An 18585-nucleotide genomic window follows, 5' to 3' on the forward strand; every position below is an offset into this window, starting at 1 on the left:
TCTTGCTATGGTCTGATTAGATGTCCCGTAAAGGGAAGTCATAAACTAAAGATTACGTATGATTAAAAAAACATACGAGGCAACAAAAAAAGTATCTTGCCGTATTATAACGTTTAATACTGTACAACAACACTGGACATAAATAAATTTAAAAAATGAACAAGATGAACTCACCTACTTAATGTTCTAAATTTATGACAATATTACTTAAAACTTCTCATTCCACAATATCGTTCTGATACCTTTCCTTGTAACATCAGTAAGGAAGGACTTTCCTGGTAACATCAGTAAGGAAGGGCTTTCCTTGTAACATCAGTAAGAGGGACTTTTAACATCAACAAAGAGAGACTTTCCTGGTAGTATCAACAGTAGAGGCTTACCTGATAATATCAGTAAGGAGGGACTTTCCTTCGATAAAGATAATACTTTTTTAATAATTAACAGTCATCATTATTTCTGTGTGTATTTTTGTGCTTGTGTCCGTTTGTACTTGTTATTATCATAAGAATAACGTTCAAGTGCGTTTCATTCAGTTATTTCCAATAGTTATTTTCTACCAACGTTGTATATTTGTTGTTTTTCTTGTATTCGCCAGGTTTTCTCTTCTATCAATTTCTAATACCTTTCTTGTGCAAATATTAAAAAATATAAACATTTTTACCATAAAAAACATTGTTTCGCTGTCTTAACCAGCACTAATTCATTGTTTACATCCATTTGCTCAGAATTGCACGTCGCACTCTGGAGTTGTGGTTGTGTTATAATGTGACGGTCAAATCCTACTATTCGATTACTATAAACAAAGAGAAGACGGTGGACACTATTGTTAAGTCATCTGTTAGTTCAATGTGAGGAATGGCTTGCTAAAATAGTCCTATTGAATCTATGCGCGACTCCCCCATGGATCAGCGATAATTTTGTGGAATTATAGCGTTAAAACCTAAGGTTCGACATTCCTCTTCGGGCATAGCGCGGATTGCCTATTTTGCAGCTCTGTGCTAAAACAAACAAAGTATTTTCACGATTATTCAAAATAAACAAACCAACGCTTCCAACTTTGTCCTTCCTTCAGTAAATTATATTTGCTTCCCCACTACACGCATTATAGTAAACACTGAACTCATGTGGAAAGTCAACAATCATCTATAATATTCATAAGAAAACATATTTCATAATGTTTACGTTGTTATTATCCTTGAACAATTATTATTATTATTTATTTTACTTTTTATTATATAGGTCTTTGTTTGTTCTTTTTCTTAACAGGTTGGCTCCACCAACTGTCCAACAAACTGGGTCATGATCTTGTAAACTACACAGATGCAACCACTGCCTACATCACCGCCCTTTATTTTACTACCAGCAGCCTTACTAGTGTAGGATTTGGGAACGTGTCGGCCAATACTAACACAGAGAAAGTATTTTCCATACTCACCATGCTTATTGGCGGTAAGAAAGCGTGTTGCATTTATAACAACGCATGAAATAGTAAAAATAACACCTATACACAAATAGCAATGGAACAAAATTCCACCTGATGGACTAAAGATAAAACCATGTAACTAAAAGTGGCAAGTAATCTGGTAAAACTGCCAATAACATTATATCGAGCGGAACTAATGATAGCATATAATGTTTTAAAGGTTTGTACTTACTGGGTACTTGCTAACTATCACTCCCAGTTTTCTTAACATACACATTCACAACAGTTGATAAGATTTTCGTACAGATTACAAGTATTTTGTACAGAAATAATGATATTAGTTTAATTAAGTATTGTAACTGAAGATCTGTTATTTTTGTATTGTAGTTATTTACAATCAGACTCTGAATACTTCAAGTATTCTCATCAACGTGTAGTTCCATGAAACGTTTAAAATTAAGAAACAGAAATAAAATGTACATACTTTTCAATTTTTCGTGGAATAATTTTAAAAGATGTTTTGGGTATAGTCTTAATTGCAAGTGTTTACATTTTCACGTATAATTTATTTTTATTTTTTTATTTTATTTTTCAGTCGTTTAGCGTTGTTATTTTTCGCGACACACGTCAACGGGCGTCCTCAGGCAATATTACGATGTCTTTAGATGTCGCGACACACGTCAACGGGCGTCCTCAGGCAATATTACGATGTCTTTAGCAGATATTTCAGCTTTGAGAAGGATTTAGTTGCATTCGCATATTGCACTTAGCCTCATGACCCGAAAATATGGAGTTATACTTTAGAAAAATATTTAACCTTTCTAATACGTATTTTAAAACACAAATACCACTCACTTATTTAACAAAATAAAGATAAAACCTAAATACAGTTTAGTCGTATATCTAACTAATATATTTCTAGGTGAAAAACAACGCTAAGTGCTAATGAGAACACAAGCAGCAATAATACTCAGAGTGGTTTGACACACCAATTTAAAAATTACTATTGCTAAATTGTTGTTTGAAATTAGTTCTTTCTATTGGCTATAAACAACTACACAAATAGGTAGTGTTGAGTGTAAAATCACATGACTATTTGTAGAATGTGGAATGGCATCTGTCAGTAGTTCCTAAGATACTTATTTCTCCTTTCTCGGAACCTACCCTAAGGAATTTTGAAGAAGGCTTTATAAGCAGACAATTACCCTAGTTTCTGTCTAAACATTAAGATCTAATATACGAGAAGAAGTACTTAATTACAAAGACCGAAAGCTTCGACAGAGTACTACAAAACCGAAGATTAAGAATGTTTTCGTTTTTTGTAAGCTTCATTTGAACTGAAAAGAATTAAAATTAAAAGACAGATAATATAAAACGTTGGATTATGAAGTATATTATGTGTAGATTTCATTGATATACATTAATAAGAAAACTACTTAATTAGATTTGGAAGTTAAGTCAATAAATCCTTATGAAATGCGGAGAGAGAGACCCGTAACCGTCGCTAACAAAACTTCAAGTTATCAATAGTGTCATATCAACTGGAACTAATGGTAACACATAGTGGGTTAATTCTCTCTCTCTTATATAGCCCTAAATTACCTATAACCTATCTATTGGAACTAATGTAAACATCTAAAGTCGTAACAATGCCGGAAAACATAGTTCTCATTTATCGTATCGACTGAAAGTATTGTTGATAACTAATATTGTAAGTACGCCATCAACATACCAATAACAGTGTATAAGCTGGAACTAACTGAGACAACTAATGTGACAAAGTAGCCACTAATATGGCTTAAGTTACTTGCAACGCCTTATTGTTTAGAACTAATAATAAACGTAATATGATGACGCTGTCAATAACATAGTTCTAAGTTACCTGTAACACCTTATCGACTGTATCCAATAAATGACTATGTAGGCAATTAATGTCATAATACTACCAGTAATAAAGCTGGAAGTTAACAACAGCGCTATGTATTGACACGGACTAATGATGAAAACTAATAAGAAAACGTTATAATTAACACAGACTTAACTTACAAATAGAGCCGTATCGACTGATAACAATGCTGCCCATACCATAGTCACAAGTTTCCAAAAGGACTTTACTGTCTGTAACTTTCTCTTTCTTATCCCTAAGTTACCATTAACTTCAGCGTCAGAAATTAATTATTAAGACCCATATGCTAAATCTGTCATTAACTTAGCTCTAACTGTGAGGACTGGAACTAACAGTGGCAAATAACGTGATAACGCTGCCACAAACATAGCCTTGAATTACCAACTTTTTACAAAGAAAAGCAATAAATAAAAGTTACTAAATCTCTGACAACGTCCCTTATTAACAATTATTCATTCCACTGTCAGTTTTTGATATCCTTTGTAGTGTAGATTTATCAAATAGTTGTTTATGTTGATTTACGTTGTGAATCATTTACAGCAATGCTTTATGACACTTCTAGCGTTGTTTCAACCGACATACAAAATTAATAGTAGCGTCCTGCTATCTAGTTTCAAAACTAAGCAAAAAAAACACACAGCAATAAGGATACTGTTTGCATATTTTTTACTAATATTTTTACCATAACACTTAAAGTATTTTGATTGTTATATACGTTAAAAAGATTTTTAGGTAAGTAATATATACCTTATAGAGAAAATATTTACTATTTCTTGCAAAACCTAAGATTGGTTAATTCTTAAATTATTTTTGACTTAATTATACAATGAATCATGTATAATTGTCAGTTGATCAGTTTTTTTAAGTATTAAAATGTTATTGATAATTTCACCTTATAAAGAAAGTAAAAGAACAACAGTTTTGATGAACTTAGTATATGGTAAATATAGTTAGCGAGTCCACGTTTCTACTGACTGGGTAACAACATTTTCATTTACACTTATTAGTATTACACTTAAAATTTTTGTTTATTATTTTCAGTAGTGGTAGCACATCATCTGATATTCTTTTGGAAAGATGTGTTTGTACAGACAATGTAAACGAATGAGGATCATTCACTAGGCTTTTGGTATGTTAGTAAATATATAGAGCCTAAATGAAATTATAAAATAATATTAAAATACAAGTGTATTCTTAATATGTGTAACAGTTAATTAATCATAAGAGCCAATAATTGGATATACTATAGTTTAGAAAGCCCATGACGTCAATTATTGACAATAATTATAGGCTTGCATGAATCAATCATATCTAGCTACAGTATGTAAGGATAGATTCTTATGACGTAACACCAATGATTAAGAATAATTATAGCATGGTTCGAGTTTCATACGACTGAGCTATGTATAAATACTGGTAATAATTGGAGATAACTATATTGTAAAAAAAGCGTGGTCATGAAGTGTAATTATACTTTCATGAAACTACACATGTGGTTGTAATGATAACAATGAAAAATCACTATAGAGTAAAAGCAGAACACGAGGTTGTCAACTTCTTGTAGAAGTATAAAAACATATGTATACGAATTTATTTTAATTCTGCCAGTAATTAGTAAGTGACATTAACTATTGGCAATAATGGATGGTAGTTGTAGTCGTGGTTGTATGAATTCACCATATCTAATTATAGAGTAACGAAATAAAAGGTGTGCTCATATTCTGGACACAACCTTCATTCCACGTAAGTACAGGTTAAAAATGCCAAGTGTTTTATAATGTGTACCGTTAGGCGTTTAAATACGCTATGAAAATTTTGTATATAAACGTGTAAAATTAAAGTACAAACAAGCTTGCAGTGAATATGGTGAATATTTTCAAATTGCACAATCATCATCTTCTTACAAATCATTCTGGTGCGTGTCTTATTTGTTTTGTTTATGGAGATGTGTTTTACTTATGCAGTAGTTTAACTTAACATTTAAATAGCCCTAATTATTACAACACTAGGCCCTTGGAATTATACAGAATATATATATATATATATAATGTATTTGAAATGAGGATTCGTCCTGGAGATAAAGATGAGAGAACTCTTCTATTTAATGAAATTATTTTTTAAACAAATGAAATTTAGAAGTCTGTTTTTCTGCCACCACATCCTGAGGAAGAGAAAGGTATGATCGTATATATCACTTTTACTGATGAAAAAATTTCTGACTACTAATATTTATAATAGACATGAACATTTGTTTGTTTTGTGGTCTTTTAAGTTATATACGTATATACTTTCGAGATTAACTCTATTAATGTTATTGATGTCAATGAATTTTCCACTATCGGTACTAATTAGGGTTAGCCAGTGCAGACAGTCCTCATGTAGTATTGCACAAAATTAAAAACAATAATTGTATGGACTTGATATCATTAATTGTGCAGTATAATATTAGATGAGCATGAGCTGTAATGATAGTCACTACAAAGATGTTTGTTTAAACTTTCTGCATGTGTCTCTAATGAAGAACAGTAATTTCGTTTTTGACTCGTGTAATATCTGTTACAATCTTGTTGTTATCATTCCTAAAGAGTAATACTGTTTTGTAAATGTTACAGTTGTGATTTTTTCTTGGACATTCCTCAGCAACCCCAGAAACATATGTGCCAGTTTTTCGTTCTGGATTAAACACTACATTTTACATCTTAAAATGCCAAAATAATTTAGACTATATAAGAAGCTTTTGATCTAATTACTATGCGATGCCCAATCAGTTTCAAATTGTATTTTTTCATCAGTAGGTATATAGATGTAAAGTTTTTATTTTCCTCCTCCTTCACTTCGTACGAAAGTTTCGTAGCATTAACTCCCCGTCCATGAAAAACTTCTCGTACATCCAGATGTAAAGCTATTGTACGGTCCTTAAGAAAACTGTTGAATTCTGGATTCGTAGTTTTCATCTTCTCAAATTAATGTTCTCATATAGATACGACCTTATACTTCAGCCATTCCAGTGTAGTCTCGGTCAAAATATTTGCATACTATCTTATATGTATGTTATTGCCTGAATAGGTAGAGAGAAGGTAGCATATTATCAGACAAACGTACGAATTGTTATTCTGATCCATACAAGTTGTTTTGAGCATTTGTTCGTTGAAACACACATACACACCTCTTTTGTATAAAAATGCGGGATTTTTTAGTATAATAGTTTTCAAAACAGGTCAATATTTTGCTCAGCCAATTTCTCTGTACGTGGTGTAAAGCCATGCGTCATCATTTGCCAACAATTATAGGGATTCAAATTGTTCAACTGTCTAGAAATGTTATGAAGCGAGTAGATTGCAAGAACAGCTAGGTATCCCCAATATACTGTATTCAGAATCCTTAAATGTCGTGAGACTACAGGAAATATTGTTTCAGGAAAGTCTACTGATAGAAAAAAAAAACTACCTAAAATAACCATGTTTTGAATGAGTTAACATGTCGAGGATGAAAAAAGTATTGCAACTCCATACAATAGATATGATATGAACACATTAATTTCAGGGTATCCAGAAGAACAATGAATAGAAGATTGACTAAACAAAGCTATTTTGTAAGAAGGGCTATTTGCAAACTAATATTAATCGGTTCACCACCACAACCATTTTACTTGGTCAAGACAGCATGCAAACTTACAGTTAGAATACTGATAATATGTCATCTTTTCAGATGAGTCCTCTTTCTGGCTTGTTAAAGTTGATAAAGTTGATTCGTGTTTGTTGTTTTCCTGGAAAACAAATGATAGAAGACTGTATCCCCACAGGGAGCACGCAGGAAGTGGTGCAATACACGTTTGAAAAGCTAGTCATCAATGTGGAAAACTACTATTCATAACCCCAACAAAACATCAATGGCACCTCCTACAAGTGTCACAGAGAGACAGTATTTCTGCCATATATCAAAGCAAGGAGTGGCAGTACCTTTGTGTTTCAGGATGATAATACCTTTGCAAATAGTGCATTTGTGTATAGAATTATCTTAATCAAACCAGAAGGATTGCCATGGCCAGAAAAGTTTCCAAATTGTAATCCCATTGAAAACCTTTGGGCAGAACTGAGTTAGAAAATTGGTAACAACGGCTCTAAACCAGCTACTTTGGTGAAGTTGCAGCGCCTTTTAGTGACAAGTTAGGATGAAATCACAGTGAATTACAATTAATATGCTCATTTATAACATTTCACGTTGGCTTGGTGGGGTTATTAGAGTAGAAAGACCATCAAGTGTTGGATGCTTAACATGAAATTATGTAACACTATAGATGCTATTTATAATAATTTGATGTTATAATTTTTTATAATATATGTTTTGGTAGTTTTGTTGTTATAGGAGAAATGTTGATTTCCACGTCTATCTACAGGTGGATGATAAAATTATTTACTGTTTTAATAAGTCACTCATGATATCCACAAAAACTGTCTCATTATACAAATACATGTTTAATATAACACGCATTTCTCATTTTCAGAGCAATATGTATATTTGTATTCCACTTTAATAATAATAATCGTATTTCGTTATTCGTGATGACGAGGAACCTACTTGAAGTAACATTGTATTTCAAAACGGTTAGCATGTGTATTAAAACTTTTATTAAAATAAAGTAGAGAACAACGTTTCGACCTTTTGCAAATTATCTTTGTTAACTTGAAGATGGCCTAAGAAGGTCGAAACGTTGTTCTCTACTTTATTTCAATAAAAGTATTAATATCCATACCAGGCGTCTTGAAATACGATAATCTTATTTACACAATATGCAAACATTTCGGCCAAGATTTTATGTTTTCTAATATTTTAAATGGATCTGCTAGAATGATGTTCGTTGTATCAGGATCATAACACTATTACACTCGGGATAGAAACACCTTTAAAAGTCACATATTATACTATGTTTCTTACAGGTGCCATTACCACTATAATTTAAGATTTTAGCCAAACCACCATTAAGTGCCTCTTGAATATTAATATATTCAGACTGCTGCACATAACCTAATTGACTATAGTTGTTAGACGTACAAAAGCTATACACTTTGGTAGTATAGACATGCTTCTACATATAGTCATGCATATGGAAGCAACAATCATACATCTGAAAGGGTCAATATTGCAGGTGGCGAGGAATCCAGTTTTGGTATGTGGTCAACTCTAATGTAGAATGCCAACATCAGATCGATAATTCCTCACGAGATAAAACAAATAATACATATATTTCAAGAAACATTAATAAATAGAATTTTCTTCGCATTTTATCGTCATATGAACAATATTTTAGGATTATGTAATTTTCAGGTTTTACGAATATACAATTTTAGGATTACATAACTTTCAATTTTTAAGAACTTGCCATAATAACTTTTAACAACTTGTCTTTCAAGAGAAGATATATCTTATTGATACATCTCATTTTGATAGTTAAATATATACTCTTCCAGTCAGTGCTATTGGTGCCAGTCCAAAACTTTCTCTCTTATGGGCATTGTCATGGTATTTAGTGAATAGAAGCTTAAGGGAAGTACAGAGCCTCGATACTCATGGTTTAACTTTCTGTTAAAAACGCGTGGAAAACGTACTTCTGTAACTTAGCTTAACTATCTGTCTTTGTTTCAATAAGTGCTATCTACAACTTTTGTACACTTGTGTACATAATACACATTTTGTATTTTATATTCATATTACTATTTCAATTAGAGTTTATATTTTTCACTTTTGTAACATTGTGTAAACAGACACTGAATTTATGAGAAGAATTTTTAAGGTAGATTTTCAAACAACGTTATGGTAACATGGGATATATTTTATAAACTTATGCAAACAACGTCAACTTTTATTATTTGTTTTTCAGTTGCAATCAGTGTTCTATCTCAAAGTATCTTTTAAACTTATGCAATAACATCAACTTTCATTATTTGTTTTCAGTTTCAATCAATGCTCAATCTCAAATGTAACAAATTTTGAACAAAAAATGCACGTACTTGAGCCTGGCTAAAGATCAAGGGCTAGATAAAGTGTACTTGATGCCTGCGTAAAGATAAAAAGTTAGGTAACTGTATGTTAAGCTTCAGTTTTTATGATCAAGTTGAGAGAGAGGAAAGATGACCATTTGAGAAAGTTACTAGAACCCAGACGAGACACAGTCTTATATTTGTCTTAGCATATTTGAAAGTTCATATATGTTTCTATATTTGTTTGAAATTTTGTGCAAAGCTTCATGAGGGCTATCTGTGTTGGCTTTTCCTACTTTAGCAGTAATAGACTAGAGCAGCGTTTCCCAAACGTTTAAACTAGGGACCGATTTATTTTTGTAATTTTTCATGAGGTCTGGCTTCCTCAAATACGTAATTAGATAACTCAATAAGACTCTATAATATGATGGCCAATTCCACTATTCGTTGGTAAAAGAGTAGACCAAGAGTTGGTGGTAGGTTGTGTTAACTAGTTGCTTTCTCTCTAGTCGTTCACAGCCACATTATGGATGCCTAATTCAGATAGTCCTCACGTAGCTTTACGCGAAATTGAAAATAAACCGAACCTTTTTAAATACTAATTGTTTCCATCTGTTAGCGTCATGTTCTATAATTATCTGTAATTTCTTTAATCTATAACTATGCTATAATTACTGTTATAGTTAGTCAACTGTTTCCCCTCTATGCCTTCGGGCAGTGAAAGAAATTGAACCACGATTGACTTCCACCACCAGAGTGCCAATATAACTACTGATATGTGTTTTCGTTTTAGTCCTTTTTGTTATTTTAAATTATAAGTTCAATATTTTGTGATGCCATATTATACTGTTTCAATTAAGTGAAATTTTATGTTAAAATTTGCCTAGTTTATGCTAAAGAAGGTGGAGAATAAGCATTACCTACTCTAGCTGGAGGTAAATGATAGCGGATGAAACTCATATTAATTGTGGAATCAGAAGCATCTGAAGTTTTTATTCACCTAATACCCTCCCCCCATTAATGTTCAGTTTCTAATTCTGGGAGAATATTGATATATAGAAGACGTAATACTTGTTATAAAAATAATGTTTTACAGACAAATTTTTTTTTTATTATACATCCTTCTTATTGAGACTCTTGTCTATGATAGACCCGGCTTCTGTTGAGAGAAGAACTTCTTATAAAGTAACTAGAATCTGAAACCTGTAGTGGGCTAATTATAAACAAAACGGCTAAGAACATATCTGTGTGAAACATCATTGTAAAAGTGTGGTCTCTAGAACCACAGAAAATTCCTTCTGTTGTTTGTAAATTCTCTTTATTTGGTTTGGTTCCTTGCTGAGACAATGGTAAGTCTACAGATTTACAACAATACAATTAGGGCCTCGATGGACACACACTCTTTAATTGGTAGTTCACATTTTTGCTTCAAAATATCAAATGTTACTTTTTCTTTGATTTGATGTTTCTAACTATAGCCAAACCTTATGCAATATATAGATAAAACGAACTTATCGGAAGCCATAAATCCAAACATAGATGTTCATAATTAAATGTTATCACAGAGAAAGAACAACTACTCGTCAGCGTTCACCACCTACTTGATGATTTCTAATCGAATAGCGTGATTTCTACAGGTTTTATAATACGCTTACCTCTCTGAAAGCACGTGGCGTGTTCAGCGGGATTCTGCGAGCTCATACCTTAGATATAATGACCCAGAACCGAAATCTAACACACTGGTCACTAAGCCACGCCACATTTTTGTTTTCCATCTATACTTATGTATGTGTGCCCACCTGTGGCTCAGCGATATGTTACCGAATTTGCAACTCTTTGAAACTGGTTTCAATATCAGTGGTGGGCAGAGCACGGACAACCCATTGTGTAACTTTGTACTTAACTACAAAAAACCAATTGCTGTATGTTGGACACAGTTTAATGTTACCGACTAGACTCTAGAGTACACTGAACGTTTTTATTGTAAAGCACGTTTGAAATATAAAGAATTACACTTACCGTTAATAAACTAAGTACATTCGTGTTATTTGACACCTAATATGTTTAATTGTTGTGGTAAAATAGAATTTATTTGTTTATAAATGTACACATTATATAAACAGAAAATAATAGATTGTGTAGATTGGCTCTTCATTACAAATAAACAAACAAAAAATTTATGCACGTTTTTTTTGTTTTATCCGATAAGACAACAATACTAACCAGACCATGGAAGTATAATTTTTAAATAGAACCTTACAGAACCAATTAAACTTTTGATGTAAAACAAAACTTACTTTATAAAAACGTATAAGCTCACGCTAGTTTTAGTATTTGCATATTTATTTAATGCGCTAACGTCTTTATTCTTTTTGCCAGCGTTGATGCACGCCGTAGTTTTTGGTAATGTGACAGCCATCATTCAACGTATGTACTCAAGACGATCCCAATATCAAACAAAACTGACAGATCTGAAGGACTTTTTCAGGCTACATCAACTATCGAAACAGCTACGACAGCGAATGATAGATTACTTTCAAACAACGTGGTCTCTAAATCATGGAATTGATCCAAATGAAGTAAGATTTTTGTATTTATAAGAAAAAGCTTGAAAACTGTCTTTCTTATTACTTGTTCAAGCTCAACTAGTCTCAGGTAATATCACAGGCAAGAATAATAACCGTAATAACAAGAGGAATGGCAGAAAATGTTCCACTGAATTATGTTTCATTTTCTAACTTACTGAATTGAAAAATACAGAGGCTGAACATAAGTTCTGTAATAAAAACAAACTTCTGATCAAACTGAGAGGCTATATTTCCTGTATCAAACTTGTAAATCACATTGATCGTATCAAAAGTCGCTGATCGAATTGTCTTTGAAATAATTAAGCTAGCTCACATTTTTAGCGCCCTTTCTTTTTTCCAGTCGATAAGGTCTTGTTAACCCTAGAATTACTGAGGGATCACTATGGGCTATTTAATTAAACACATTTTCTAAACAACTGGTGGCTCTTGACTGTGTTTGCTACAGTTTCTATAATGTATGGAATCACGCACAAAAATCTAAGCAAAAATATCATCAACATTGGATTTAAGTTGGCCAGTTTTAAATATTTTATCCTATGTTTTTTTTTACAAAGAAACTGCTTGGTTTCACAAACTTCTTTAGTCAGTTTTTTTAGTTAAGAAAAGATTACTCAGTATAATCCAGTATATGAAACTCCACCGGTAGTAAACAGTATTAAAACAACTCAGTGATTTGAGAGGTCGATACAAACTCGTCCAGTGCATGAATATATAATACATTTTTTTAGATTTTATGAGTGCTTATTTGTATATGAAAAAACAAGATAGAAGTGTAAAAACAATCAGCAAGTAAGCCATTTTTGTATTTTTTACTAGTTCGTCCCATTGCGTCAGTAATTCCTGCACTGATCAATAAATAAAACAATTTAACAAATACGATAAAGCTCGTTATTTCACGGTCAGCAGATGCATGATCACTGGCTCTAATTGGCTATTTGTTTTTTGAAGTCATTGAAACTTTTAAATGACGATTAGTTAACACCGAGCGTATAAACAATGTTTCTGTTCATCGCTGTCGAACGTTAATAGGTTCCCAATACGAATTTTTCCTCCTTACAAATATAGTAACTTGATTTTTAAGAAGTTGAAAACTAAATTTTATATAATATAAAAAATGGCAAATTATTCTTTAAATTATATTACAGAACATGATTAACTTACTTTTTTTTAGAACATTAAATTGGTATTTCTCATGTAGATTTTCTATAAAACAACGAATGAGGCAGAAATTTAACAAAAATAACAGTACCCAGGAATAATATCTCAGCTTATTCAGTTTGAAATACGATCATGAGAGGTGCGGATTAGAACATGAGATCACCAAATCAGTACTAACCCTTGAGTAACTTTCCGTGTGACAAATTAAGAAAATGTCTTCGATTTTCTCGTTATTAGTGGACGTGTCTACTCCTTCTGAGTAGAATTAGTCAGTTGTAAGTGAAAGATGTGCAGAACATAAATAGCTAACCGTGTAGTATTGCATTAAACAAACCAAAACAGCAAGTTAGGTTTATTGTAATAACATTTGATTATATTACAAAAATATATTTGGAAAATATTAATTTGTATTAATAAATTCATCGTGTTCGAAGTTCCATTGGCTATTAATTAGAGGGCGCTTGGGAATGTGGGCCTTACTTTTTTTATATAAGTTCGTCCAATCTTGCAGTATGGTACTGCCTTATGCTAACATTTTATTCTTCGTATTATTATGGCTTTTTACTTGAAGCTGACAAAACGACATTGTTTGTGATGTTTTTTTTTTGTGTAATTTTTAGGCTCAGCAGTTTTCTTTTTGTGTGTCTCTACGTATTATATTTTTCTTAAATTACAAACTTTCTTTCCTCTTTAATATTTTTGCATAAATCAGTGAAATTACTATTTTTAATTTTGCTTGATTCCCATTACTTTTGTAACAGGTACTGCGGGAATTTCCAGATGAGCTTCGAGGAGACGTTTCCATGCACCTTAACAGAGAGATTCTCTCCCTTCCAATATTTGAGACGGCTCCCCAGGGTTGTCTGAAACAGCTGTCTCGTCACATTAAAAGTAATTTCTGTGCACCCGGTGAATACCTGGTGCACACAGGAGATGCTTTAGGTTATTTATATTTTGTTTGCAACGGTTCGATGGAGGTATTACAGACCAGCATGGTGGTTGCCATTTTGGGTAAGTGAAGAAATTTTACTTCTATTAGTGTTCATCAAAGAACAAAATACCATTGAAGGAGCTTAACTTGTCAGGGATCACGAATTCGTTCAACAGTTCAATTCATCTTATTGAAAGAAAAAATAAGCAAACACTGAATAATTAAATTATGTCTTAATCATTAAAATTAAAGTCCTCTAAGAGGTGACATCAAGTTCTTTCCTTGAGTCAAACCGTTCCACATTCCTGAAAACCAGTATCAGGGTTTCTTGTAATATTAAGATTGTCTAAGGCTATAATTGAAAACTAGTCTTTCTTCCTTATTTTACAGTATTTAATGAACAATATAAACGTAGTAGTAGTACTGCGAACTATATTTTTCTTATTTTAATTTTTTTTGTTTGCCAGAGAAGCTTGGTATGATATAATCATGACGCGACATCTAGAAAGATACTATAATATGTAGAAAAATAGTGCTAATAAACTGCTGACTACGTGAGTTAAATGTTCAGTTCAGTGTCTGTTTGACAATGGAGGTGGATGTATCAATTCGTCAGTGATTCAAGGATTTCGTTACTCAAACAATGTGTTTGTTATCAATCAGTTAAAAAGGGAGTCCTGCAAGTAAGTTTGTATTTGTTTGGAATTTCTGCTCCAAAATTTTGAAGTTAGGCCTACTAACAAATGTATCCTGAGGAAATCGTTATTGAACAAACAAATTATTTCGTTATCTATATGTGGACTGGAGTTAGTATTACTTTTACCAAATAATTCAAAACACAAAGCCTACCTTGCGATAGAACACAAAAGAAAAATATATATAGATATATGGTGGGATTAAATGTTTGATCCTTTATTTATCGGTAAATGCAACAGTGTTGATATTTCTTCATATAAATATTTGCCGAATAAAATATATTGAAGAGAATATTCTCATTTAAATGCCATTGTTTCCTACTATTGTGTCGCATATTACGACTACCTAAGCATAATCCGTTTGTTAAACTATTCCAACATTTAATACACATTCTCCACTGTAAACAAATAACTATGATCCATAAAAAATAAAGTGAAACTCGAAGAATACGGGGCATTGTTAACATTTACCATAAATGTGTACAGGTATAAAATTTTACTGATAATTACTGTGGTTCTGTATTAATCCTTTTGAAGAGAGTATTGTGGTCGTACACCGGTCGTTTAAGAAATGTATTTTCGTATTATATTGGGCACTTATATTTATATATTACTATATAGGTTGTTAAAAATGTATTGTGCAACTACGTTTGGCGTTTAAAAGTATATTATGGTACTTTATTCGTCGTTTGAAAAGTGTACTGTGATATTATATTGCAATTTTAAAAAGTGTATTGTGCCTCAAAATTTGTCTTTGAAGGTATATTGTGGTGTTGTATTGGTCGAAAAAGATATTGTGGTTATGTATTCGTTTAAAAGTACATTACAGTACTATATTGGTCGTTTAAAATATACTCTGGTATTCTGTTGATCATTTAAAAGTGGATTGTGGTACTGTATTGGTCGTTTAAGAAGTGTACTAGAATACTGTTTTGATCGTTTAAAGAGTCTGTCGTGGTACTCTATTGGTCGTATAAAAGTGTAATGTAGTACTATATTGGTCGTTTATAAAGTATATTGTATTCGTTGTTTAAAAAGTGTAGTGCAGTACTCTATTGGTCATTTTAAAGAATACTGTGACACTGTATTGGCCGGTTAAAAATTATTTTGTGCTACTTTACTGGTTGTGGGCAAATTGGTTGTGGTTCTATACGTGTCTTTTACAAATTTTATTGTTGTGCTATTTAAAAACTGTATTTGGTCCTACATTGGTCGTTGAAAAGTATATTGTGGTACTATATTTGTCGATTAAAAAGTGTATTGTGGTACTACATTGGTCGTGTTAAGGTATATAATGATACTATACTGGTTGTATAAAAATATATTTCAAAGTGTATTGTGGTGCTGAATTTGTCCTTTTTACATTGTACCGTGGTACTATATTAATCATTTAAAAGGTATGATGGTTGTATGTTGTATTAATCGTTTTAAAAGTATACTGTCGTACTCTAAAGATTGTTGAAAAGGTATATTGAGCTACTATATTAGTTGTTCAAAAGATATACTATGGTACTGTAATGGTCATTCAAAGTGTATTGTTGGTCGCTGAAAAACGTATTTTGTGCATTTAACTTGGTCGTTTAAAAGTGTGTTGTGATACTGCAGTGGTCGTGTAAAATGTATTGTGGTAGTATACTGGTTTTTTAAAAGTTTATTGTTGTGCTATAATGGTCTTTTAAAAGCATTGTGGCAGTGAACTAGTCGTTTAAAAATTATATTGTTTTACTATATTGTTCATTTATAATTGTGTTATGGTACTGTCTTTGTCGTTTAAAAAATGTATTTTTGAACTATATTGTTTGTTTTGAAAACTGTATTATTGTTTAAGGTTGGTTCATTAAAAGTATATTCTGGTAATATCTTGGTCGTTTAAAAATGTATTCTTGCACCATACTATTTGTTCAACTGTATCTTCTGGTACTATATTGATCATTTAAAAGTGTATCGTAGTACTTTATTAATTGCTTAAATTAATAATTTAAATTGTGCAGTTTTGTCTGTTAATAAATATATAAGTGTACAGTGCTTTCCGAACACCCTGTATATAGGTCGTTTAAAAAGTGTATTTTGATACTATATTGGTAATTTAGAATGTGTTTTGTGGAACAATACTTGTCGATTAAAAATGCATTGCGGTACTGTATTGGTCGATTAAAACTATAATGTGGTATTGTATAGGTCATTAAAAATGTATAGTGGTACTATAATGGGTGTTTATATAGTGTATTTTATACTAAATTGGTCGCTTAATACTGTATTGTCCTTGAATTATTTTTCTTGTTCTACATTAATCATTCAAAACTATGTTATGGTGCTGTATTGGTCGTTTCAACGAATGTTGTGGAACTGCATTGATTGTTTAAAATATATTGTAGTACTAGATTGGTCTTTTGTAAATGGTTTTGTAATGCTATATTTACCGACTAAAAGCATCTTACGATACTGTATAGGTAGTTTAAAAAGTAGATTGTGGTACTACATTGGACATTTAAAATTGTATTGTGGTGCTATATTGGTCGTTTTAAAGTGTATTTTGGTACAGCATTTGTTATTTAAAATATGTAATGTGGTACTACATTCGTCATTTGAATGTATATTGTTATTGTTTTGGTTTACTAAAAAGCGTTTTGTGGTCTTATATTCTTCGTTTAAAAAAGCATTTTGTGTTACTGTGGTGGTATTTTTAAAAATATATTGTGGCAGTATTTTGCTCGTATAAAACGTGCATTGAGGCCATATATTGGTTGTTTAAAATATGTAATGGGGTACTGTACTGGTAATTTATAAATGTATACTGTGGCATTCTATTGGTCGTTTAAAAATTGTGTTTTGATACTGTATTGGTTGCTTAAAAATAAAATATTGTAGCACTGTATTGTTTGTTTAAAAATTGCATTGTTGTATTATATTGGTCGCTTAAATGTATACTGTAGCACAGAATTGGTTGTTTAAAACTATATTATTGTACTATATTGTTTGTTTAAAAATGTATTGGTCGTTGAAATGTGTATTGTAGTGCTGAACTGGTCGTTTAAAATAAGTTTATGTACTATAATGTGCGCTTAAGAGTATGTTGTGGTACTATATAGGTCGTTAAAAAGTATATTGTTGTAGTATATTACTCGTTTAAAAATATACTTTGCTGTTATATTAATCGATTAAGACGGTATTGTGTTATTATGTTGTATTAATCGCTTAAAATATATGGTGTGGTACAATATTGTTCGATTAAAAAGCGTATTGCGGTACTTTATTCTTTGTTTAAAAATATATTGTGGCACTATGCTGTTCGTTTCAAAGTATATAACTGTACAACATTAGTCTTTTGAAATTGCATCGTGGTACTATGATGGTCATTTTAAAGTATATTGAAAAGACCATCACAGTACCATAATATATTTCTTAAACGATTAATGCAGCACCATGTTGGTAGTTTACGTGTATTGCGGTAATGTATTGGTTGTTTAATATATGTAATGTGTTACTATATTAGTTATTGCAAACTTTTGTGGAACTGTAATGGTTTTTAAAAAGTATATTATGATACTGCAGTGGTCGTGCAAAAATTGTATTGTGGTAGTATATTGGTTGCTTAAAAATTTATTGTAGTACGATATTTGTCTTTCAAAAGTATATTGTGGTACTGTAGTCGTATTATGAATAGTATATTGTGTTACTAAATTGGTCGTTTAAAAAGGTCTTCTGGTGCTATATTGGTCGATTAAAAAGTTATTGCAGTACTATATTGTTTGCTTAAAATATTTTGTATTGTTCGTACAAAGATTGTTTTGTGGTACTGTTTTGGCCTGTTAGAATGTATTACGATACTGTATTGGCCGCTTAAAAGTACATTTAAAGGTGTATACTGGTAATGTATTGGATGTTTAAAAATATTTATCATGCACT

General features: G+C 31.6%; 1 protein-coding gene across 1 annotated transcript in view; it reads left to right on the top strand.

The window, feature by feature from the left end:
* The window catches only part of LOC143234932 (voltage-gated delayed rectifier potassium channel KCNH8-like), a 131578-nt gene that overhangs the window by 95019 nt on the left and 17974 nt on the right, over positions 1-18585 (top strand). The window contains exons 9-11 of the mRNA XM_076472626.1: positions 1267-1449; positions 11687-11886; positions 13815-14064. Of these exons, the coding sequence (XP_076328741.1) occupies positions 1267-1449; positions 11687-11886; positions 13815-14064 (633 nt within the window). The remainder of the gene's footprint in view (positions 1-1266; positions 1450-11686; positions 11887-13814; positions 14065-18585) is intronic.

Source organism: Tachypleus tridentatus, chromosome 12 (genome assembly GCF_004210375.1).
Source record: "Tachypleus tridentatus isolate NWPU-2018 chromosome 12, ASM421037v1, whole genome shotgun sequence".
Taxonomy (NCBI): Eukaryota; Metazoa; Arthropoda; class Merostomata; order Xiphosura; family Limulidae; genus Tachypleus; species Tachypleus tridentatus.